A 25473-nucleotide genomic window follows, 5' to 3' on the forward strand; every position below is an offset into this window, starting at 1 on the left:
GCAGCTCCTCTTTGCAAATGAAGAGTTGCTCCTGCCTTAGGTGTAAAAGCACCCAGGCCTACGATACAGAATAATACCAAGGGTGATTGTGGGGACACAGGACAATTGCTGACTCCATGTGTTTCAGGAGCTCTACTGATTATTCCTCAGGACCTTGGGCCCTCCAGATGTTCACAGAATTGTAGAGTTGAAAGGAACCCTGAGGGTCATCCAGTCCAACCCACTGCAATGAGGGAGTATTTCCTGCAATGTGGTGCTCAAACCCACAACCCTGAGATTAAGAGTCTCAGTATACCTGAAGGAGCGTCTCCACCCCCCATCGTTCTGCCTGGACACTGAGGTCCAGTGCCGAGGGCCTTCTGGCGGTTCCCTCACTGCGAGAAGCCAAGTTGCAGGGAACCAGGCAGAGGGCCTTCTCGGTAGTGGCACCCGCCCTGTGGAACGCCCTCCCAGCAGATGTCAAAGAGAAAAAGAACTACCAGACATTTAGAAGACATCTGAAGGAAGCCCTGTTTAGGGAAGCTTTTAATGTTTAATAGATTATTGTATTTTAATGTTCTGTTGGAAGCCGCCCAGAGTGGCTGGGGAAACCCAGCCAGATGGGTGGGGTATAAATAAATAATAATAATTCTCTACCAACTGAGCTACCCTGGGCAGGTGCTGAACAACAACTCCCACCAGCCCTACAGAGCACAATCAAGGGCCAAGGCTGATGGGAGTTGTAGTTCAGTAACATCTGGGGGGGGCAAGTTTCCCTACACCTGTTAGGTAAGGAAAGTACTGGATAAATCTACTGTTGGGGCAAAAAGTACATAATGCTCTGCAGAGAGGGAAGCACTGTGATGTACGTACTGTACTGTACTTTAAACTATGCAGTTGGATCCTGTCCTGCATACATTGCTCTAGGGAAGGATAAGAGAGCAACAAAAACAAACAGACTGTGTTTTGTCCCTTGCAACCAAGGGACAGATGCTTTATACTCGCTTGGTTTTTATTCTGGAGCTATGGACCCGTAAGGCAAGCAAAAGAGATGACCATAGTTTGGCCTGCAACGGCATCAGTTAACCACACAGGTGCAGCTCAGGTAAACTGTAGGAAAAGCTGGACAGGACTTGCAAAATAGGGAAAAGAAGAAAAGTAAAGAAAGCTGTTGACACCTGTCTGTCTCAAGAGACAATACAGGTCACCTCTGGGGGTGAAGCACTGAAGTGACCTCCCTGGCGCAAAAGCATATGGGGGACCTGGGCTGCCCAGAAAACAAGACCTCTCGGCCTCACTGATGTGGTCCAAAGGAAAGCAGAGCAATAGGACTGGCTGCAGGAGTTGCTGGAAGGAGGCGTACAAGGCATCATCAAGCCATTTTAGGGACTCCACTCCAGACTTGTGTTCACTCCTTACCTTAGCCTTTTCTTCTCCAGAAATCCCACAAGGCAGCAGAGGTTTGGGATCAGAGTTATCGATGGGCTAGCCTTTCCAGGTGGAGGAGCCCCACCTGCCCCCCTTCCCTCTACCATAGCTGCCAAGTTATCCCTTTCTTACAGGGATTTCCCCTTATGCTGAATAGGCTTCCTCGCGAGAAAAGGGAAAACTTGGCAGCTATGCTCTACAGCATGTGCAGAAACTGCCCTCTTGACTATTGAACCCTCTATTGGTCCTGTGCACTCAATCTGCCCGAATCTGTGTCTTTGCGTGCTGGGCAAGTCCATATCTCACTCTGGGTTTAATACCCATAGCTACTTTCACCTGGTTCATCCGGCAAGTCGAAGCCATTTCTCTTAGAATTTTGAAGTGTTGGGCATAGCTCTAGTGGCTTTAGCCCAAACGTAGCAGAGTTTTCCTGCACAATGCAGAAGCTAGTTGAGGTGGAAATGACTAGTCAGCTAGACGCAGAATAACTATTTACAGGATTTATTAAAAGAAAATAAAACCAGCAGTTTCTGCATACAAAGTAAAGCAAAGCAAAATAAAATAAATCCTTTCTCTCTCTCTCTTTCTCTCTCCAACCATACGCAGCACACCTACTCCTAACACCCAACAAGAAACAGCTGTGCTAGCATTCCTAGATAACAGAGTTCAGTGCTGGTCTAACCAATTAGAGAGTAGTTTCCAGGCCAGGCAGACCGTGGCTTTCTGCCAAGAGTAAATTGACACTGCCTTGAGTTAATTGTATGAAGCAAGAATCTGTAAGTTTCCCATGAGAACCAATTAACAGAAACTGAACAGTTTCCCAGCTTAGGAGCCACAGGAGCTGAGTGCAGGGTGGGGACCAAAGGTGGACAAAAACGACCCCCGAAGGAGCCTAACGTGCCCTCCGCCACCAGAGGAGATACCGTCCCCTAACACCCCTAAGTACCGTAATAGGGGGCCCTGAATTCTGCGTTTCCCCCCTTTCTTCTAGAGCTCGCTTTCATTTCCTCTCCGCTCGCCAGTCCGATCACCCGCACGCTTTACGCGGAAGCCAGCCCGCTTTAGCCTATGGGATTCCTCTCTGCGCGCTTCGCCCCAGTTTCGCCTCGCAGGCGCGGAGAGGGAGGCGGCGCCGGAGGCCAGCCGTGCGCGCTGGGCTTCTGCACGTGCGCTGCGCCGGGGCGGTTCGTGGGCGGCGCGTTGGGCGGCGCTGGCTGGCCGTGCTCCGCCCGCGGCTCCTCCTCCTGCGAGAGGCCGACGGACTTGTCGGCCGGGCGCCGGGCACTGGGCTGTGGACGGGCTCCTGGCCGTGCACCGCATCGTGCCCTTCCCCGCGTCTCGCTGCTCACCATGCCCAAGCGGCTCTCCCGGGCCCGGCCGGGGCTGCCCGCTGCCGGCGCCTTCCTCGCCTCCTCCTCCTCCTTCCGGCTGTTGCTGCTGCTGCTGGCGCCCGTGCCCGGGGCGCTCGGCGTCGGCCTCTACACTCCAGACGACTCGGTGGTGGTGTTTGCGGCGGACACCCTGGAGCGCAGCATCTTCAACTCCAGCAGCGCTTGGGTGGTCGAGTTTTACGCGTCCTGGTGCGGCCACTGCATCCACTTCGCCCCCACCTGGAAAGCGCTGGCCAACGACATCAAAGGTAAGGACGGCGACTTGGTTGCCGGTAGGGTGGTGGGACACCTGCCGGTGATGGCTGAATGGGAAGGAAGGGCACTCTGCACGAGCCCAGAGGCGCTCTTTCTCTTAATGCGCGCTGCCCGGTGATGGTTCTTGGAGAGGACTTCGAGACACAGAAAAGCTGCTTGCCGGTGCCCCTCTCCTTGCGCATCCTGGGGGCGCCGGCTCTTCTTCTTGTGACGTGGGAACTCCGTTGCGTTCTTATTTGTACGGTATTTAAACCTCCCCTGTTTGGGCAGTTAGCCCTCGAATCGGCTTGCGTGTCTTGCAGCGCGCGCGAGCGCGCAAGCCTCGCGGTGCCCAAGAGCGCTGACTTCCTGGTGCGGTTTTCCCCTTCCAGCGTTTCTCCCTGCCTGTTGATTCTCCCCTTCTGCACCCACCCAGGATCGAACTGGCAACGTTGACTTGAGAGGCACGGTTCTTCAAAAATATTTAAGGCTTCTCTCTTCTCTACACCTGACGTGCTTGATGAAACTTAAGTAAAGTAGAAACTCGGAAGCAGTCGGAAGGGAAGTTGAGATTCACTTTGGGGGGGGGCAAGGGGGAGCGAATGGTGAGGGCAGACAGCCTTTTAATACTAATTGTGTGCCTCCACTTCCCCCAGCAGTTGGGGCCAGGGGCGGAGCAAGAGGGGGACGGGGGGGGGGGATGGGCCACCCCGGGTACCGCCCTGGAGGGGGTGACACGCAGGGCCCTCTCAGTTGTGTAGATTTCTGCCCTTGTGGGCATATGTCCCCATGAACTTTGTGTCGCTTTACGGTGCACCTCTGTTTCCCTTGGGGTAGATAAGCTACTTAGGTATTTCAGTGTTTCCTCCTCCTCCTCCCATTGTCATGTCAGTTTCTGTGTACTGTATCTCTTTACATCTCTACAGAAAGCGCGGGAGGATGCTGCGTTTAATGACCAGGATCTTATCCAAACTACTGCAAGGCCTCTTGCTGGCTGCTAGCCTAGCTTAGATGGCTTTAAACGGGGATGAGACTAAATGTAGGGAGGAGGACCAGTGTGTCATGGGCTCCATGGAGCACCAAGGTTCTGCGTTTAAGTGCTGCTTGTGGACTTCCTGGAAGTGGCTGGTTGGCTTGCTGTAGGAAACAGGATGCTGACCCAGGTAGACTTTTGATCTAGCAGAGCTCTCCTTGCAATATTTGCTAGCCAGCTATTTCTGCCCCGCCAGGGCTTACAATTCATTACTCTGCATCCCAGAACCGCTCTTGATGTTCTTGTGTGCAACTAACAGCAACTGGGTCCAGGGCCGTCTTAAGCATATCCGGTGCTGTGGTGCAAAGTTCCCTCCGGCGCCCCCCCCCCCCCCGTTTCCCAGAGTTTATTTATGATCAAACACTGGCCATTGGCTACGATCTCCTAGGATATTCTCCAGTCTTGTGTTCCTTCCCTGCAGCTTCTTTGCCATGCTTCTTGCGTTGTTTTGCGTTGCTGCGTCCGTGTGCTGCTTTGGTGTGATTCAATATGGCTGGAGCGGGAGAGCTTTCTGGTAACATGTACACGTTTATTACAGTATTACCATTATCCATATGTGCAACTGCAATTTAAACTTAATGACGACACCTCATAACAAACATAGCTAATTTAATTCATTCCAACAAATCAGAATATATACAGGCAACTCCCAGTTTACGTGGGGGTTACGTTCCGGGGCACCGTACATTTACATGAAATCACATATATTTGAAACACCATTGGAGAAGCCTGTGAACACTCGCTAAAGCCCTGGAAACCCCTGAAAAAACCTTTAGGAAACCAGTCGCACAACAGTCAGTGCCGGAGCTCCTGAGGTTGCACTTGCAAAGGTTCGTGGGATTGCTAAGCACATTCTTTGCCCTTTCTTGGCTCTCTTAGGGCCGCTTTTGCTGTTTTAAAAGTGACTTCCCAGCTCGACACAATGTGCACATGTGCATCGATTGGACATGCATCCGTTGGTCTTTGCCTCTTATATAGCCAGATATACCATAGCTATATTAAAATGGAAAGCGTAATGCTGGCAGTCAACAAAAGAGGTTTAAAGACTGTCTCAAGGCAATTAAGAAAAAAAGTAGTATAAACACCGACAATTGGGAAACAGTGGCCTGCGAGCGCTCCAACTGGAGAGCAGCCTTTACCAAAGGTGTCATGATTTTTGAAGTTGCAGGTAGGTAGCCGTGTTGGTCTGAGTCGAAGCAAAAATAAAAAAATTCCTTCAGTAGCACCTTAAAGACCAACTAAGTTTTTATTTTGGTATGAGCTTTCGTGTGCATGCACATCTGACGAAGTGTGCATGCACACGAAAGCTCATACCAAAATAAAAACTTAGTTGGTCTTTAAGGTGCTACTGAAGGAATGATTTTTGAAGACGCTCGAACTCAGGATGCAAGGGAGAAACGTGCTAAGAGGAAGGCACGCTTGGCAAATCCACACCGTGACCAACTCCCGACCGGAAACCAATGTCCTCACTGTGGAAGGATGTGTGGATCCAGAATTGGCCTCCACAGTCACTTACGGACTCACTGTTAAAACCAAGACAATCTTACTCGGCAAAGAAAGAAGCAGATATATCAATGGACTTAGTAGCTGCCGTGTGATTATTTCTACGGTACAGGGTAGGGTTAAACTGCATCATAAATTCTCTTTGAGTTATGACTTCATCGATTCAATGCACAACACTGGATCGTTCCTGCTGTACTTTTTCTGTTTTTGGCTCCCACTCCTTTCCCTCAGCTAGTTGTGTGGTTCTTACTCGTGTTTCAGTAAGTGAGTGCCTTTGGCTTTGCAGTTTGCAGTCTATTGTGTCTCTTGTCACGTCATATCAAGGTGTCTTCGCCACAATCCTTTTCCTCTTGTGCTGAAATGCCTGTCTGGATTCAGCAAGGGAGAAGCATATATCCAGAGACAGTTGATGCTTGTCAGGTTCCCTAGTGAATCAGTAGCCAAGGTGCAAGGAATGCATTTGCATGTGATGGAGGCATCTGGTCGTGATCTACGGAAGAGTTGTGCATTTCTATCTATGGAAATGTGCAAACCTAACCACCATATAGGGACCCAGGTGGCGCTGTGGGTTAAACCACAGAGTCTAGGGCTTGCTGATCAGAAGGTCGGCGGTTCGAATCCCTGCAATGGGGTGAGCTCCCGTTGTTCGGTCCCAGCTCCTGCCCACCTAGCAGTTCGAAAGCACATCAAAGTGCAAGTAGATAAATAGGGACCGCTCCGGCGGGAAGGTAAACGGCGTTTCCGTGCGCTGCTCTGGTTCGCCAGAAGCAGCTTTGTCATGCTGGCCACATGAGCTGGAAGCTGTCTGGGGACAAACGCCGGCTCCCTCGGCCTATAGAGCGAGATGAGCGCCAAAACCCCAGAGTCGGACACGACTGGACCTGATGGTCAGGGGCGCCTTTACCTTTACCTTTAACCACCATTTTGGCTTCTGTGTGTGTCATTTGACTAAAACCGTGGTATCTGTTCATACCTGGAAACTTTTGGATCTGATGCCCCATAAGCACTATACATTTAAAGCAGGATCCTGCCACTTTTCACGGGAACTGTAGTTTGTTAAGGATCCTAAGTGCTGTTAGAAGACCCCTATTCAACTCGCAGGGCTACAGTTCCCAGAGTTCCCTGTGAAGAGGGATTGATTCTTCAGCCACTCTGTTTAAAGTGGTATGAACCTGCCTTTAATGTATATTGCAGATGGGGCCCAATTGTCTTGTACAATGCCAACAGAAAAATTCCTTCAGTAGCACCTTAAAGACCAACTAAGTTTATATTTTGGTATGAGCTTTCGTGTGCATGCACACGAAAGCTCATACCAAAATATAAACTTAGTTGGTCTTTAAGGTGCTACTGAAGGAATTTTTTTATTTTGCTTCGACTCAGACCAACACGGCTACCTACCTGTAACTAATGCCAACAGAGGTATTGTTATCGGGCAGCTTGTGAACCGAATGAATGTGATCAAATCTTGAATTCAAATCTCTTCCCTGACATGATCTCACGCACTGATCTCAGGCAAGCCACTGTATCTCAGCCTCAGTTTCCCTTCCACCACCCTGATTTCTGTATGGAGAAAATATTGGCATACCATGCATTACTGAGATAAAAAAAAGTATGGCATATGCTTTGGACAAAAGCAGTTGACTTCTTTGGTCAGGAGTGAGTGACCAAAGTTTGCTATTGTTATGCGCAAATTCTAAAAGTGAAAGGTGCAGAACTCTGGTTTGGGGCTGGGCTATTCCCTTATCTCTGCTAATCTGAGCTAGCAGAGATTCCAGACTAAAAGCAAATGGGAGATTATAGCCCCCCCCCCTGAGGACAGTAGAAGGATGAAGGTTGAAAATAATCATGTAAGGCTAAGCAGAATTACACACACACCCCATTTTAAATGGGGCTCCTTCCTCAGACTGTTGAATGAAATAGATTGTTTGGTGTGACTTCTTGTTCAATCCCTTCCCATATGAAAACTAAAGGTGATATGATCACATCTACTGTAAGTTGTATACACACTGTAGTTGCATGAAATGTATTATTGTTACTTTAGTTTATCACAAAAAAAAGACAACCACATTTTCTTTGGGATTTTTCTTGCACCGTCTAAAGTGATTAACTATTGTCATAAGACAGATGCGTCAACTCTTGCCAAAAAACAACACCACCTATCTGGAAGTTTGTGAAATGTTTACAGTGACGATAGGCGTTAAGAAGTTAGATCAGCTGTTCTAACCTTACAGGTTAGATGATAGATCATCCACTGTTAACACGTAATACATTAAAAAAGGTCAGTGTGTGACTTGTTCTTCTTGTTTGATTAAACCAGGCAGAAGATTCAGGTTGTCTAGATAGAACACTGATTATTTGGGGCCAGTTTGCGCATTCACCCCTTTCAAATGGGAATGGACTTCTTGAATTGAATTTCAGGCTGCAGATTGGGACATTTGATGTTTCTCACACACACACACACACACACACACAGAGAGAGAGAGAGAGAGAGAGAGAGAGAGAGAGAGAGAGAGAGAGAGAGGAGAGAGAAGAGAGAAGAGAGAAACTCTTTGCACATAAAATAAGAAGGATTCACCCTCCTTATGTGATGTTTACTATATGCAGGCTGAATAGATCATATTTTTAAAAGGGGAACTAGGATGCTCACCAGAGGCCTGAAATGCTACAGTCCAGGAAAATGTTTTACTGTTGGACTCAGCAGAATGCTTAAACCAGCTGGTTCAGGGGTGCCCAAACTTTTTTCAAAGAGGGCCACATTTGATGAAGTGAGCATGCGTGAGGGCCGACCAAAGTTGTTGAGCTTTTTTTTGGATTGAAGTTGTTGAGCTTTTCTTACAATGTTACCCCAAGGTTGTTGAGCTTTTCTTAGGATTTTACACAGGGGCTGGATTAAATTATCCCCCAGATTAGCCCCCAGAACGGACTTTGTGCATGCCTGCTTTAAAGAGGCCTGGGAAGACTCCAGGGCTAGAGGAAGGTTATTTCTTCTATATGCCACCCTGTGCTCTTCCGCTTGTGTTTCTGGCTGATGCTAGAGATCAGCAGGGTGGCCCCCATATTTTCCAGCACCCCATTTACCTAACCTGTGAGGGCCACGTCGTGTGGTGGCCTGGCGTGTTCAGTTCTGCCCATATCGCATGTGTGCTAAACCTCTCCCTAACAAAATGGGCTTTGGCACACAGGCGTTTATGTTTCAATAAATGCGTTAGCTTTCACAATGCTGTGCGACTCTTCTCAGGCTTACCTTAAAAATTATCTAAGAGGGCGGACAATTCTGAGCTAGTTGGCTCAATGGTCTGATTCGGTATAAGGCAAATTCTCAAGATGGAAGATTAGATGCAGGCACATTTCAAACCAAATTTAAGCTAAATTGGCAAACTTCCACCAGATTTCCACCCCAGTCTTGCAAATAATTATTCCTAATGGTTCCCCTCCCTGCTCTGTTTGACGGACTGTTCTCTTGCTGCATTGACAGTAGCCATCCATACTATATTCCCAATTCCACCTGTACTGGTACGGCTGCTGCCTTGCTTCTGTCATTGGGTCTTTATTTGTGGTTTAAATAAACCAAAATCAACCTCTCTGGCTTGTGGCCTAGAAGTCTTCCCTTGAACCACAACACTCTCATATAAATCAGCCTACTTATGCTTCTAAGCTGAAAGTCCTGATTCAGTTCATTAATTTTAATCAATTCGACTTGTACCCACACTTAACTCTGAGCAGAACGACTCCGTCTTGGACCGATTAAGACATGTGCCATTAAAACGTTGTATCCAGACGGTTTCTTTTTACAAGGCTGCAACGGCATTGCTTTTCATCTGTGCAATCTCATAGCCTTCGGTTCCCAGCTTTGTGATTAGTTACCGTATGTGTTTTTGGTATGCTGCAGCTAGCAGTTTTATGCACTCTTGGGATTTTTAAAAAACCTTTTATAGAATTCCCTTGAAATTATTTCTTGCTTCTTCTCTATGCTCTTAGCAGGCCTAGAACCCTGCTAAGTGGTTTGAAGTGTATTTCCAGTGCAGATGCATAAGTTTTTACTCTTTTCATGTATGTTGTGTTTCAAAATGGAAGCAACCACGATAGCTATGAATTCTGCACCCAGGGAAAATGTGTGTGTGTGCAACATTGACACACACTTCCTTAATGCCACATCCCCACTTCATCTCATGCCATTCTTTGGTTTGGATATGTGCACAGAATACTTTCCACCCATATATGCTGGTACTTTTCTTGCGGATTCGACTCTGTTTCCAAGATTCGAATACATTATATTTTTGCTTTTAAATTCTTGTCAACTTGGTTTAAAGCAGTCGCGACTGCAGTGAAGCACAACAGACAAGCTTCAGTCATATACAGTGGAACCTCGGTTTACGAACACCTCGGTTTATGAATTTTCGGTTTACAGACGCCGCGGACCCATCTGGAACGGATTAATCCACTTTCCATTACTTTCAATGGGAAAGTTCGCTTCAGTTTATGAACCAATTACACCCATGCTTCAGGTTAAGTACTCCGCGGACCCGTCTGGAACAGATTAATCCACTTTCCATTACTTTCAATGGGAAAGTTCGCTTCAGTTTATGAACAGACTTCCAGAACCAATTGTGTTCATAAACCGAGGTACCACTGTATCTTTATGCATTTTGACACCCCCCCCCTTTGCACAACAAGGGTCTACCAATAAAATAAATGGGATAGATTATTCATTGTGGATGAAAGAGAGCCTTTTCTTCTTGGACAATGAACGTGTGTTTGAATGTTGCAGGCGGAGCCATTGTACTTTGCCGGTCAAAAACCACTTGCTCTCAGAGGCATCTTTCCCAACTCTTCCTGTCCTTTATCTGTAACATCTGTGAAGTGTGATGAACTTTTATCAGACGTTCAGAAACTCCCCATTTATCCAGGAGCCACAGTGCCCATTTTAAAATGGCAAGCAGGCCCGTTTCCAAGGCTTCGCCTGTTCGAGACTTCCAGGTGTTATGATGCCACCTTTGCATATGAGCGACAATGTCTCCGCCCTGCCATTTTCGGCTTTCCTCGACTTAATGCCTGCTTCCACCCAAAGAGACACTGAATCAAGACACACCTTTGCCCCAGTACATTCATATCTCCTCCCTCTGCCAGCTGCAATTTGGTTAGGGCAGGGGATCCCAACAAAATTTTCTCGAGGACCCGTCATCGAGCCGCTATTGTGACAAGGACCCCCATTAATTCCTAATCCTAAAATTAAAAAGTGAGAGTCAAATTAAGAGTCTTTTTATGTTTTATATTTATACGTTTTTTACAGTTACAACAGAGTACTCCATCAGTACAGTATACAGTTAGTTTTAATTTTCAGTTCTTAATGAGATGAGTTAAATCTGTCCTTTGAGTCCATTATTTCTGAAATATTAGGTTCCAAACTTGAAACTTTCACTCTGAAATCCGACCGCATGTCGAGCCGATTCCTATATTTGTTTTTCATGAAACACATGGAAGAAAATGCTTGCTCACACCGATATGTGGTTGCAAATGGAAGGATCTTTTTCATTGCCTTATCTCCAAGTTTCTTGTAGTCCTTGTGGCATACAGTAGAACTACTGCCTCTATCTAATTCTAGTTTTGCGCTAGACTCTGCTCATGCAGGAAGCGGCCAAAACAAAAAATCTGTTATCATACGAAATATATTTAATATATTTTTTATTCTAATAGGATCTTGAGGACCCCTCTGGCATAGCTCGCGGACCCCTGGGGGTCCCCGGACCACCTGTTGGGAACCACTGGGTTAGGGACCTACACAGAACAAGATGGTGGGGTTTGGGGAAGTCTGTCGTTTTGTTTCTCATGCCACAGAAACCACTCTTAGAAACTTCACACCCACCTGAGCAACATACCCGATATTGAGCTTATGCTTTGGGTGAATAAATGGCATTGTGGGGTCAATAATAATAATAATAATAATAATAATAATAATAATAATAATAATAATAATTTATTTATACCCTGCCTATCTGGCTGGGTTTCCCCAGCCACTCTGGGCGGCTTCCAACCGAATATTAAAAACAATACAGGGGCAAGGTGGTAAAGGGGCAACAACAAAAGGATTACACTATTATGTGTGTTTTTTTTGTTTGCCACAAAGTATATAATAGAAAAGGGGGCAACAATCATTTTAAAGGTTGTTTAAAAGGTTGTCACATGGAAGATGGAACAAGCTTGCTTTCTCCTGTTCCGGAGGGTAGGACTTAAACCAGGCATCCCCAAACTTCGGCCCTCCAGATGTTTTGGGCTACAATTCCCATCATCCATGACCACTGGTCCTCTTAGCTAGGGATCATGGGAGTTGTAGGCCAAAACATCTGGAGGGCCGCAGTTTGGGGATGCCTGACTTAAACCAATGGCTTCAAAGTTATGAGAAAGGAGATTCCGACTAAACATCAGAAAGAACTTTCTGACTGTAAGAGCAGTTCAACAGTGGAACAGTGGTAGATATTTAAGCAGAGGTTGGATGGCCATCTGTCAGGGATGCTTTAGCTGAGATTCCTCCATTGCAGGGGGTTGGACTAGATGACCCTCGGGGGTCCCTTCCTACTCTACGATTCTAGGGTTCTGCGAAATTTCAATACCCTGCTTTCATTGGGAGTATTATTGGGTGGGTGGGTGGGTGCGATAAATACCAGTGGTGAGCAGGGGTGGAGCCCACGATGGGCAGGGCCCACCCCCTTTCTTTCTGCTACCCCCTTTTCTGGCCCTGCTACTTATTTATTCCATTTATACATGCAAAATTTCTATACCGCTATATCAGAGCTTAAAACTGGATCCCATGGCATGGCAGGCTTGCGCAAGTAAAAATGTTCCAATGGCAAAAGAAAGCACTAACATGCCTAACATGTAGTGGCGATTAATTCTACAATATGGGGGGCTGCCCTCTTGGGCGGATGCCATAAAGTATAGTTAGCATGGAATGAGGCATCAGGTTCTGTGGCCCTGCTCTATAGGAATATTTTGGAAGATTATGTAATCTCTTTATTTCATTTCTATGTAAGTGGATGTAGTTTTCTTGCATTTTCCCTCTCCCATTATTCTCTAGTCTAAATTAAGAGATGGCCTGGTGTGTACTCAAATCTGGAGGCTCCTCGCTTATGGCCTAATAATAGGTCTGTGCATCCTCCAGAAATGTATTGCCAATCGCTTTGTTATTTGATTGCCGCAATTAGGACTGTCTGAACCACTTGGCAGCCGTGGAAGTATTGCCATCTCTGGGGTGGAGTGCATCGGCTGATCAAAAAGGTCCGCTGTGCTGGGTCAGGGCAGGAAGTGAGGAACATTTCCATCCCTTTGAGGTGGCGAGAGGGAATTGTAAGCATGGTGACTTGATTCTGCCTTTGAGTGGACTGAGTCACCCCTCTTTCCTTTACGGGAAGCGATCCTGCAGATTTCTATCATTAGGGCAACTGGCACTTCGAGGTGGGTTGAAATCTAAAGGCCTACGGTGAGAGCCAGTGCGGTGTAGTGGTTAAGAGTTGTAATTTGGGGAACCGGGTTCGCATCTCCGCTCCTCCACATGCAGCTGCTGGGTGACCTTGGGCTAGTCACACTTCTCTGAAGTCTCTCATCCTCACTCACCTCACAGAGTGTTTGTGGTGGGAGAGGAAGGGAAAGGAGATTGTTAGCCGCTTTGAGACTCCTTCAGGTAGTGATAAAGCGGGATATCAAATCCAAACTCTTCTTCTTCTTCTTCTTCTTCTTCTTCTTCTTCTTCTTCTTCTTCTTCTTCTTCTTCTTCTTCTTCTTCTTCTTCTTCTTCTTCTCCTTGTCTCGATCTGGTTCGTAATGCTGATTCTAAAGCCAGTGCTGGCCAGAATGTGTGTTTTACAGAGGCCTCCTCTGCTATACCTTCTGCATAAACCACGATCAAAACTCAACATAAATTAGCACCCAGTGGTACATTAGAGAAAGGTGTTACCGGTAATTACCACAATTTCTGCTGCCTACTTTAAGGAAGTGTCTGCTGTGTTGACTTCCTGCTAAAACAGGTGTGTGGGGGGTGGGGTGGGGTGGGGGAATATGCAAGCTTCTTTCAGTCGCAGCCAGCATGGCTCATGGTCAAGAATGATGGAAGTTGTAGTCCAATTGCATCTTGAGGGCAACAGCAAGATGTCCCCCCCCCCCCGGTGCTAAAGGACCTAGCTTACCCCGTCTTTCCAAAGCCCCTAAACCGGGGATTGTATGAGTGAATGGGTTGCCTCAAAGAAGGGAGACAGGTTTTTCTCCCATTTTGCAGAACCGAGGGAGAATTAGGCATGGCCACCCCCCAGACTTTGAGGAAGATACGGTATATCTCTCTGCTCAACATTCCTTGTTCCATGGGCAGATGGCAAATTGCTGCTTGAGTTTAGCATAGCTGTGGGTAAATGCAAATGAGTGTTGCTCTGGGCACCAGGAAGTTTGTTATCTTTGGTAAGAGATAGTTAACCTGTGGAACTTGCTGCCAGGGGATGTTGTGATGGCTGTAATTATACTGTATGTCTGGGTTTCTTTTCTTTTTTTCTTTGAAATGTTGACATACATTTGTGGATGACGGGTACGTTAATAGTTTTGATAGCCAGGAAGATCAGGGACGATAGATTTCCGTTTTATGGTGTTCCTGATCTGAGGGTTAGAATCTGAGGAGAAAACACTCATCCTAGAGCAGGGGTCAGCAAACTTTTTCAGCAGGGGGCCGGTCCACTGTCCCTCAGACCTTGTGGGGGGCCGGACTGTATTTTGGAAAAAAATATGAACGAATTCCTACGCCCCACAAATAACCCATAGATGCATTTTAAATAAAAGGACACATTCTACTCATGTAAAAACACCAGGCAGGCCCCACAAATAACCCAGAGATGCATTTTAAATAAAAAGGACACATTCTACTCATGTAAAAACATGCTGATTCCCAGACCGACCGGGGGCTGCATTGAGAAGGCAATTGGGCCACATCCAGCCCCTGGGCCTTAGTTTGGGGACCCCTGTCCTAGAGGGCTGAATCTGTATTTTACAGCTGGAGCATTGTGGCCAAACATTTTCCAAACATTTGCTTTTATGCATAGACCTCCTAATCTCACCCATCGGGAGTCCACACAGTAGTTTTTGTAGCCTATGCATTTCTGCTTCAAGTTGGCTTGTCAGTCAGCATAGATGGTCATGTCTATTTCTACCCACACTCTAATAACCAGTTTTAAATGTTATCTGCCAGGCATGCCATGATTTTGAACTTTAGGAGCCCACATCATTACAGACACAGGCTGTGATAAGGCAGGAATGGAATTGCCTCAGCAGCTTGGAACTGCGTTGCAGTGTTCTGGAATGATGAGATGAATTCGTTATAAGTGCTGTAAACTTAAGCCAAATTAAAAATGGACAGCAGATTTTTAAGAATAAAAGTTAATTGCATTTAAGTATTCAATGTATGACCAGTGGCAATTGTATTAATCCAGGAGGCAATGCTTGCTTTAAGATCATGGATGCTTTAGGACGGAATCCCACATTGCAGGGGATTGTACTAGAATCTCAGGGGTCCCCAGACTTACCCGGCTTTGGGCCGGTGCCCGCCGCGCCGTAAGAGCGGGCGACGGGGGTCATCGCAGGCCGGATTGGGAGGCCAATTGGGCCGCATCTGGCCCGTGGACCGTAGTTTGGGGACCCTGTACTAGATGACCCTAGTGAATAGCCTTCCAACTCTGCTATTCCTATTATATGATTCTATGAATCATATTGACTAATATGTGGGTTCAATCAGTCAATCAAAACTCACAGTACGTGTTATGTCGTGAGTGCGATTTCAGCTCTTCGTGAAGTCAGCTCTGAGTAGTGAGTCAGCATACTAGCAAGGAACTGCTAGGAGTCAAGTATAACAAGAACAGTCTTCTTTATTGCAGTAGGAATCTTGACTGACTGGAGCTCCTTTTATACTCTCAGGAGCAGGGGTTGGGAAAAGGATACATTTAGATTTTGGCGGGACCCTATCAGAGTGAGGATCCAAATTGTGCTAACAAGTTAACCAATAGCAACTGTCACCGCACCCATTTGAATCGCCCTGGAGCGGGAAAGGTAGTTGCAGGACTAGCAGAGAAACTCATGTACACAAATTAAACCAATACATAACAACGAATCTCCAGATGAAAGTTGTAGTGCACAAAAAAGCTGCAATAAATGTGTTAGTCTAAAGGTGCAGGTGGTGCTGTGGTCTAAACCATTGAGCCTCTTGGGCTTGCCGATTGCAAATCCCCCTGACGGGGTGAGCTCCCGTTGCTCTGTCCCAGCTCCTGCCAACCTAGCAGTTTGAAAGCACATCGGGGCAAGTAGATACTGTAAATAGGTACTGCTGTGGCCACTGGTCCCATCACCTCCTAGCAAATAGAAGGGGAAGAAATGGAGGCAGTGAGAGATTTTACTTTCTTGGGCTCCTTGATCACTGCAGATGGTGACAGCAGTCACGAAATTAAAAGACGCCTGCTTCTTGGGAGAAAAGCAATGACAAACCTAGACAGCATCTTAAAAAGCAGAGACATCACCTTGCCTACAAAGGTCCATATAGTTAAAGCTATGGTTTTCCCAGTAGTGATGTATGGAAGTGAGAGCTGGACCATCAAGAAGGCTGATCACCGAAGAATTGATGCTTTTGAATTATGGTGCTGGAGGAGACTCTTGAGAGTCCCATGGACTGCAAGAAGATCAAACCTATCCATTCTTAAGGAAATCAGCCCTGAGTGCTCCCTGGAAGGACAGATCGTGAAGCTGAGGCTCCAATACTTTGGCCACCTCATGAGAAGAGAAGAATCCTTAGAAAAGACCCTGATGTTGGGAAAGATTGAGGGCACTAGGAGAAGGGGATGACAGAGGACAAGATGGTTGGACAGTGTTCTCGAAGCTACGAACATGAGTTTGACCAAACTGTGGGAGACAGTGCAAGACAGGAGTGCCTGGCGTGCTATGGTCCATGGGGTCACGAAGAGTCGGACACGACTAAACGACTAAACAACAACAACAACAAGTGGCGGGAAGGGAAATGGTGTTTCCATGCACTCTGGTTTCCTTCATGGTGTTCCATTGCACCAGAAGCGGTTTAGTCATGCTGGCCACATGACCGGAAAGCTGTCTGTGGACAAACACCAGCTCCCTTGGCCTGAAAGCGAGATGAGCACTGCAACCCCATTTGCGACTGCCTTTGACCATCCAGATGTCCTTTACCTTTACTTTTTTACCTTGGCAAGACTCTTTGTTGCTCCAGCTTTCCAAAGTTTCTGTGGCTTGGACTTTGAGATCACAAGGATAGGGTGTTATTCAACTACAGAGGAGTCTCTGGCCTGGTTCACACACCTCCCTAAGCCAAAGTTGAACTATAATTTAACTTTATTAAACCATAGTTTATTAAGCTAACCATGCTTAAACCGCAAGACACCCCACAGACAAACCGTTTTTCGTGTCCCCCCTCCCCACCTGATACCCCAAAAGCCCCTTGCAGCACCCTCACTTTGCCATGCCCCTTCCCATTGGCTAAATGAAAGAGCAAGGGGATAGGAATCTTCTCACATTTTCTTTTCCCATGGCCATTCGCCATCAATTCCCTTCCTCCATTAAAGATCAAAAATCTTAGCAGTGTAGACCACAAAACATGATCCAGCCAAAACTGAGCAAGGGATCCCGTTGATTCCAGTGATCTCACCCTCCCATTGAAATGAATGGGACCAGTGACTGCTTGTGCCTTTCATTTTTTAAGAGACAGATTTAAAATTCTCAGTGTTTTGGTAACAGATTATGGTCCCCACAAGTGGCTGTAATTTCCTGACCTTTATGTCTCTCCATTGATGTCCTGGTGGTGTTCATTCTTATTCATATGAGCCATACCTTTTCAGTCTTGCATTCATTAGTAATGATTTGTGCTACATAAACCTTTTATGTGCCTCAGGGATAACAGGCGGGGAAGTACCGTAATCTTTTTTTCTGCTCCATTGATGTGTCTCTCATCTGTGTTTTGGGGAAAGCATAACCTTTTGTAAAGGAAGTAAATCAATCGTGCACTGAAGACAAACAGGTACAATTAGTTTCCTTCCTTGTCAATTAGTTGCCTTCCTTGTAGGGCAGGGGTCGGCAACCTAGGGCCCATGGGCCACAAGTGGCCCACAGGGGTCGTTTAACCCATAGCTGTCAAGTTCTCCCTTTTTTAAGGGAAATTCCCTTATGCTGAATAGGCTTCCTTGCGAGATACGGGAAAACTTGACAGCTATGGTTTCACCGGCCCACGAGCCACCCGCTCGGCGAGTCTCCATGCGCTGCGCCAAACCGGCACAGGGACTCACTTTCATGGTGCCAGAAATCGCGTCTGCGCAGACGCCGGAAATTGTGGCTGTGCACACTATCTGGCCCACGGAGGGATCTCCGCTGGAGTGAACCAGCCCAGGCGAGGTAAACCTTGCCAACCCCTGTTGTAGGGAGTCCCCTTTTCAGTTTCCTTTCAATGGGATGTCAAGGGTGCTGCCAAAACACCCTGGACTTCTCCACTGATCATGCATTGCTCAGTCTACACAGATTCGATTTCCACTCCACGCTTCGGAATCTGCGTTTCTGTGTGCATGTTTTGAAAGAATCCGTTTGGTAATTGCTTCTCCATTCCGCAATGGAAATGCCCCACGGGTCCAACTCTTGCAAATGCTGGCTCCTATTACTTTTAAAGTGATGTTGTAGGGGAAGAGGGGAGTTACGCCTCTCAAGCTTCTCTCTTCTGTGCATTTCATGGAGAAATGACTTTTAAAGTGACTTTAAAAGTCAGAGTTTACTCAAAGTGCGCCTACTGCCAAGCGTCTCTGGTGTGAGCAGGCTGACCTGTAGTGTTTGCTCTCCAACCCATAATCTCTGAGGTCAGTTGGAGCTGGACCTCAAGGTGCTAAGAGACCGGGGGCTCCATCTACACTTAAGGTTTGAAGCACACCATACCACTTTGAACAGTTGTGGCCTCCCCCAAAGAATCCTGGGAACTGTAGTTTTTTCAGGGTGCTGAGAGTTGTTAGGAGACCTGGCTTCACCTCCCTGAGCTACAGTTGGCAGAGTGTTTTAACACCCCAGGGAACTCTGAAATTGGGAGCTCTGTGAGGGGAGTTGAGATCTCCTAAAAACTCTCAGCACCCTTAAACAAACCACAGTTTCCAGGATCCCTTGGAAAAAGGCACGACTGGTAAAAGGGGTATGACGTGGCTTTCAATGTGTAGTGCAGATTGTGGCTGATGTTTTACAGGCAGAATACGTATACTGCCTTGCCTAGACAAGGTTAGGAGGCTGTGCTCCTATTATTTACTCTTCATAATGTTTCCCATTTTCTAGGAGCTGATCTTTTAGTGTGGCGTCAGCTGTTGACACAAGGCCTAGAGGCACCCTCGCTACCTTGTTTGCTTGCAGCAAACCTTTTTATTTCAGCAAGACTACACAGCCATAAAATTTAGTTATTTAGGTTTGCTTTTAAAGTATTGCCTGTGTTTTTATTGATAATTATCTTACGTGTGTGCATTTTTCAGTTTTGGGGGATTAAAAATCTGCTTTATCAATAATTTTATGGTGTACTCTGCTTAAAAGAGCTATGTGATTAAGCATCCTTTCTAAATTGGCTAATAACCAGCCTGTCCAATCCAGGGGCTTCATTTTGCCTTCCAATTGTAGGGGGCAATGTTGCATGCACCTATTTCAGGTAGCTGATCTGGACTCGACTGCTTCTTTGGAATTTCCCCAGCATTAATAAAGCTTCCGCTTTCCTGTGCACCCCCACATCCCACTGCCACCCACCCCCACCCCAACTGGGTCCACCCAATTTCCACAGCTGCAGAGTAGGAAATGTGCAGGTCTTGCTTCAAGGGGAAAGCTGGGACAAACATTCCGGGTTGTTGGTTTGTTTTTTTAAAAGAGATGTTGGCTTCTTAGGTAAACTATCTTTGTGGCCCTGAAGGTCTTTGCGAAAGCACATTTGGCATTTTGCCACTTTCCTACAATTTATCTCAGGGGTGGCCAACTCCCAAGAGACTGTGATCTACTCAAAGAGTTAAAAACTGGCAGTGATCTACCCCATTTTGGGGGGGGGGGGTTCAGGTCAAAATTGCTGAGCTTCTTTTTGAGAGAAGGAAGGCCTGCTTTTTTAGGGGTTCAGGTCAAAGTTGCTGAGCTTTTTTTAGGGGAGCCAAAGTTAGTGAGCTTCTTTGGGGGGGAGCCAATGATCTACCAGTGATCTACCACAGACGCCCAGTGATCTACCGGTAGATCACGATCTACCTGTTGGACATGCCTGATTTATCTTTTCCAGTACCACGTTGACGCTTTGCCTTTCCCTTTGCTTTCCTCGTTCTTGTCATCAGGAACTGCCTTGGTAAGCTAATAATCTCTGGGAACCCCTCAAGTTGGGGACCATTCGGAGAAGGGTGAGCAATGTGCTGCGTTCAGAACGGCACACGTCCGTGGTATGTTTCAAAGGCCTTTTTTTTTACCAGCATCAGGTCATGATGATTACCCCTATTAGGTTAAATGAGGAAATGGAGATCAAGAGAGTTGCCCAACGTCTTGCCGAATCAGTGGCAGAGATGGAAATGCAAATGTACGTCCGGTAGGAACTGATAATTGCCACGTTCTTAGTCCCAGGCTACAGCTCTCGTCACCTGTGGGAAGGGCAGCTTGTATTCCGCATGGAATCTCAGGGAACAGAAGCGAAGCGAAATGACTCACCGTGGGCTTTGCAATCTCCCTCACCTCTCTGCCTTCTTGGTGTTCTGCCACTCTTGCCTTCTCCTGCTCTCCTGGGTGTTTCTCTCATCCCCTTGTCAAAATTCGGATTGTAAGCACCTCGGGGAACAAACACTGTTCTTCCGTGTACGTTTATTGTGGACACCGAGGCCACCGTATAAGTTATTGTTAGCATCCAGCCATCTTGAGAGACAATGAAGTGTGGCTTCAGGGGTGAAGTCAAATTTCTGCATAGCCGCACTGAAGTGACCCCCCCCCCAAGGGCACAAGCCTGGGCAGTGTGAATGGAGGTCCTGGGCAGCCCAGGCAACACTGTGGATACGGTCCAAAGGGAAGCAGAGCAAGACGTTTGGCACTAGCTTGGCTGCAAATGTACAAGGCACGATCTAACCATCTTAGGGATGCCATTCCAGAATTGTGTAGGGTTTACTGCTTAGCCTTCTCTTGTCCTGAAGGTCTCCCACAAGGCAGTGGAGGTTTAGGATCAGAGTTTCCCTTCTCCTAGATGGGCTCCTTTCCCAGGAGGACGGGCCCCACCTGCCCCTCACTTCCTTCTACAGCACTTGCAGAAACCAACTTTTTGACCGTTTGGACCCGTCATTGGTCTTGCCTGCTCAACTGCCAGAACTGCGGGAAGTCCCTAACTCCCCGAGGGTGCTGCCTTCACCTGGCTTAGCCGACCAGTCGAAGCCATTTCCCAGGATGTGGTCGCTGTTGCATGCCGACAGTTTCTACCGGTAGGAGCCACAGGTGAGAGCTGAGTGCAGGGTGGGGACCAAAGGTAGACAAACTACTCCAGACGTGATTCCTGAGAATCTTCTTCTTTTAAAGCAAGGCGTTTATGATGACAGTTATCAGGGCTTTTTTTCTAGAAAAAGAATAATCATAATCATAATTTATTATTTATACCCCGCCCATCTGGCCAGGTTCCCCCAGCCACTCTGGGCGGCTTCCAGTAACATATTAAAATACAGAAATTCATTAAACATTAAAAGCTTCCCTAAACAGGGCTGCCTTGAGATGCCTTCTAAAGGTCTGGTAATTGTTGTTCTCTTTGACCTCCGGTGGGAGGGCATTCCACAGGGTGGGTGCCACTACCGAGAAGGCCCTCTGCCTGGTTCCCTGTAACTTGGCTTCTTGTAGCGAGGGAACCGCCAGAAGGCCCTCGGCGCTGGACCTCAGTGTCCAGAAGCAAAGTTGTTGAGCTTTTTTTCAACCTATGCCGCTCCAATTGCCTTGCCACCCAAGGCCTCTGTGCCATGAGATGGGGAATGGCACCTTAATGTTACAGGAGTCGGGGCACACAGAAGAGTTGCTGGAACTCATTTCCGGTGAGTTCCTGCTGGAAAAAAGCCCTGCCAGTTATGCCTATAAAAATGAGTGGGAGTTGTCTGGAAGTGCTCTAAGGAAGTGGCCACCAAGCCTTTTTAGGGCACATGGAAGCCACTCCCTCTGGTCCCATCTCTCCTTCCACCTTTACTGAGTTCTTTCCCCCAAGATAGAGAGGCAGTGACACACACACCACCTCCACTTCCCCGAGGGATCTGGGTAAAAGTTGGATTTGGTGTGCTTTGAGAAGCACACAGAGCTGAGAGAGGAATTCGAAAAAGCGTCGCTTTTCCTCTCCTTTCAACCACCTCATGACCAAGGGAGCCGCGAGGAGGGTGAGGGGCTCAGAGGCTTCATGGGGGCCGGGGAAGAAGATCCCTGCGACACCATTGCAGCCACGGGTGCTATATTGGTGTCCCCTGTTTTCAGGGCCAAACAGTTGGGCCCTGCACACAGTAGCCGGCCCTGCTCCTGTCAAAGTTGGCAGAAGTAAAAAGCACACGTCAGAGGTGCTACACGGAGAGGCTCCTGCTTCTCAGAGTAGCAAACAAGTCTGACCTGGCAGAATATCTAGTGGTATCGCTTGACCCTGCTCCATTGGTGCATGGAAACTTCCTTGGCTGGCAGGGCCGTCTTAAGTATATTTGGTGCCCTGGCGCCGTGGTGCGACGGATTGTCAGGAGTATGGGCAGGAGTCAGGCTCTGGGGCCTATAGGGCTTTGCAGGACTGGGGCCTGCCTCAGCCTGTGCTGGAGAAGCAAGGCGTGGCCACACAGGTGAAGACCTCAGCTTGTGCTGGAGAGGCAAGGAGTGGTCACTCAGGTGAGGCCACTTGATACCTCACTGCACCTGGTGGCAGGAGCTGGGAGGGATAATAGCTCAGCATTTCCCTTCAGCTCTTTGCCACAGCAACGCTATCCCTGCCTGGTTGCCTCTGGCCTCTCGCTCCTTGGACCCTTGCCTTGCCGATGCCTTGCTCCTTGACTCCCAGACCTTCGCCTCTGCCTTGCTCCTTGACCCTGCGACTGCCTGCTGCTGGACCCTCAGCCCTGCACCTGTTCCTGCTTCTACATCACCATCTTGCCTCTGGTCCTGACGTCCTCTGTCAGGGCTTCAACCGCCCGCCGACCGGACCGTGACACGGATCCCTCTGGCACCCCCACCCTGCCCCGTTTCCCAGCGCGGCGGGCAGAGCTGCATGGGCGGGCGGAGCTGTGTGGGCGAGCAGGCGCCCTGGTGCCCTGCACCACCCAGCCTGGTCGTAGGGCCGTCCCTGTTGGCTGGGTGTGGTCAACCCCTCTCTGCAGTTCCTCTCAATCCCTCCAGAGCTTTGCTGGTGGAAAAGGGGTAGAATTCCTGTCTGAGGTCAAGGGTTTGAGACCTCCCTCCTCCTCCTCCTCCTCCTCCTCCTCCTCCTCCTCCTCCTCCTCCTCCTCCTCCTCCTCCTCCTCCTCCTCCTCCGTGGCTGTGCTGTACTTCTTTAACTCTCTTCCCAAACGCTCCAAATTACACAAAGACCTTAGCGGGGAGAGGAGGAAGTTGCCTTTTTGCTTAGGGATAATGCAAAGCAAGCAGTTCTGTTTATTTATGTTAGAGCATCAGTACCCTGTTCCTCAGCCAGAAAGGCTCCCGGAGGAGCAATAAATTAGAACAGCACAGTCCCTGCCCCCACAGGCTTGCAAACTAAAATGACACAGAAGGGAAAGTGGAAATCAGACTCGGGCACCAGTTCTGAAAACAGGTGGCAAGCTGGCAACGTTTCAGGGGAAGGAGGAGCCTGACAAAGCTGATGGATTGATCCCACCTTCCCTTAGGAAAGTTGAAGGGGCGGCCATCAACTTCTGCAATTTATTTTGGTTACAGTTTTGGGCTGCTGCTGAGTTGCCTTTGCCTTCCTACGCTCCTGGGCCTTTCCTGGAGACTGCCTGCTTGAAAATGAGCATGCCTCCTGTCAGGGCGGTTGCTGGCTACCCTCGAGCAACGACACTCCAAACCATCTTGTCTTTAGTACTTTTATTGTGAAAGTTATTCACAAGGCAAGAGCTTCATGAAAACATGTCTACTCAGATTCTCCCAATGGCACTTTTCGGCTCCTCCCCCAGCAGAGTAGTTTGGGGACCCCAAATCTCCTCCCCCTGCGTTTTGGAGCCACTGATCGCCTCAGTTCCGGGGTGAATTTGAAAGGACACCCCTCTGCTGTTTCCCCGCTGGAACTCTCTACTGGCCCCTCCTTCCTTGCTGATATCACAGCCTGCAGGTAGGGCTCTTGTATGCTGCCTGAGCCCCTGCCCGCTCCGCTCACTTCCTCCTTCCTTCCTTCCTTTCTTTTCCCCCCCTGTCCCTCCGCTGTTGTCCGAGCCATTCGAAGAGCTGGATTTGATGAGGGGTGGCTGTTCCCTGTAAGCCCACCCCCTTACACTTCCAAAACAAATAAGTAGTATAAAGACCCTCCACAAAATGCACTGTTTTGTATGAAGAGTAAAAGTTTATCTAGATCACTTGCATGATTATTGAGCTTCGTAGAATTGTAGCGGAAAGGTCGCCAAGGGCCGCCCAACCTCCTGCAATGCAGGAATCTCAACTTGTGAACCTTGAATGTGAGGTTACAAAATCTCTGCGCATACATTAGGTGTAGGGCCATTTTATGGGTGTGGTAACTGAGGCCAAGTTCTGATGAGTCCAGCAAAGCAATTCAAGTAAATCTGTGCCTGAGCTGGGATTTGACCTCCGGCCTTGTAGGTCCACGTGCAGACTCTTGTCTTCAAGGTTGTCTGGGCCGTGTAGTTTGGCCATGGACCAAGCATGTGGATGGGCAAGCATCTTTGCCACTCCCATGAAACAAGAGTAAGGCGTGGCAAGGAATGGGAATTTTAACAAGGGCTTCCTTAATCTCCAAGACAGTTGGGACCAAAAGCCTAGGGTGGAGCAGCTGTTGGGATTTGGGCTGCTGCTGTTGTGACTCCCTGCTAGGGTGGCGACTGGGAGTGTCCCCTGATCCAGAGGGTTTGCAATGTGCAGTCTGGAAATAGCTCTCTTGGTTAACACCTTCAGCTCTTCCCTATAGTAACACGTCCTGAGCCTGAATTTGAGTTCCTTTGTATTTGCTCAACACAATGTTTTGACTGATGTCGATGGAATAATGGAATGAGACTAAAGATGGCAGGGTCAAGGCTGGAGGCCCAGAGGCAAGCAAGATGTCGAGTAAACTTGTGAGGTTGGGGGGGAAATATGGCACATGTGGCTCCTACGATTTTATTCTTAGAATTTTTTGAATAGTCAAGTTACTTTAGAGCCAGTCTAATGTAAATACTGTCTGTTTAAGAGAAACAGGTGCCAGTGTTTCTGTTAATTGCTCAAAGGCGTGGGCTCTGCTTCTTGTATATAAGGCTCTGCCAGAAAGCCTTCTGTATCTCTTAGTTAGATCTTTCAGTTTGATTCATCTCTATGTAGATCTCTCTCTCAGTTGTTCTCAGTTTAAGAGATTCCCAGTTGAATCTTAGTATGAGAGTTGCTTAGTTATAATGCTAGTTTGCTGTTAATTCTCAGGTAGTTTAATGGGAGTTTTGTGGGAGGTTTGGAAAGTGGGCAGATAACATTGCTAAGGGAGAAAGCATTTATCTTTAGTTTAAAGTCTCTTTAGATTCAGTTTGTTTTTCAGTTAAAGAAACCCAACCGTTTGTATTTTCATCTGCATACTTTTACAAGTGTGCAGCTAGTAAGGAGTTTCATATAAGGGAGATTAATTCCCTATGCTCTTGGTGATGTTTTCTAAGCCAGGTCGACTTCTGACTGCATATACTCTGCGTGAAGCGTACTTTAAAGGGCCGCTGTAAA

General features: G+C 47.7%; 1 protein-coding gene across 1 annotated transcript in view; it reads left to right on the forward strand.

Moving 5' to 3' along the window:
• The first annotated feature begins 2647 nt into the window (after window positions 1–2647).
• Window positions 2648–25473, forward strand: part of QSOX1 (quiescin sulfhydryl oxidase 1) — an 86463-nt gene continuing 63637 nt past the window's right edge. Inside the window, exon 1 of the mRNA XM_035122015.2 lies at window positions 2648–3046. Within this exon, the coding sequence (XP_034977906.2) occupies window positions 2758–3046 (289 nt within the window). The 5' untranslated portion in view covers window positions 2648–2757. The remainder of the gene's footprint in view (window positions 3047–25473) is intronic.

The sequence above is a fragment of the Zootoca vivipara genome, chromosome 7, assembly GCF_963506605.1.
Source record: "Zootoca vivipara chromosome 7, rZooViv1.1, whole genome shotgun sequence".
NCBI lineage: Eukaryota > Metazoa > Chordata > Lepidosauria > Squamata > Lacertidae > Zootoca > Zootoca vivipara.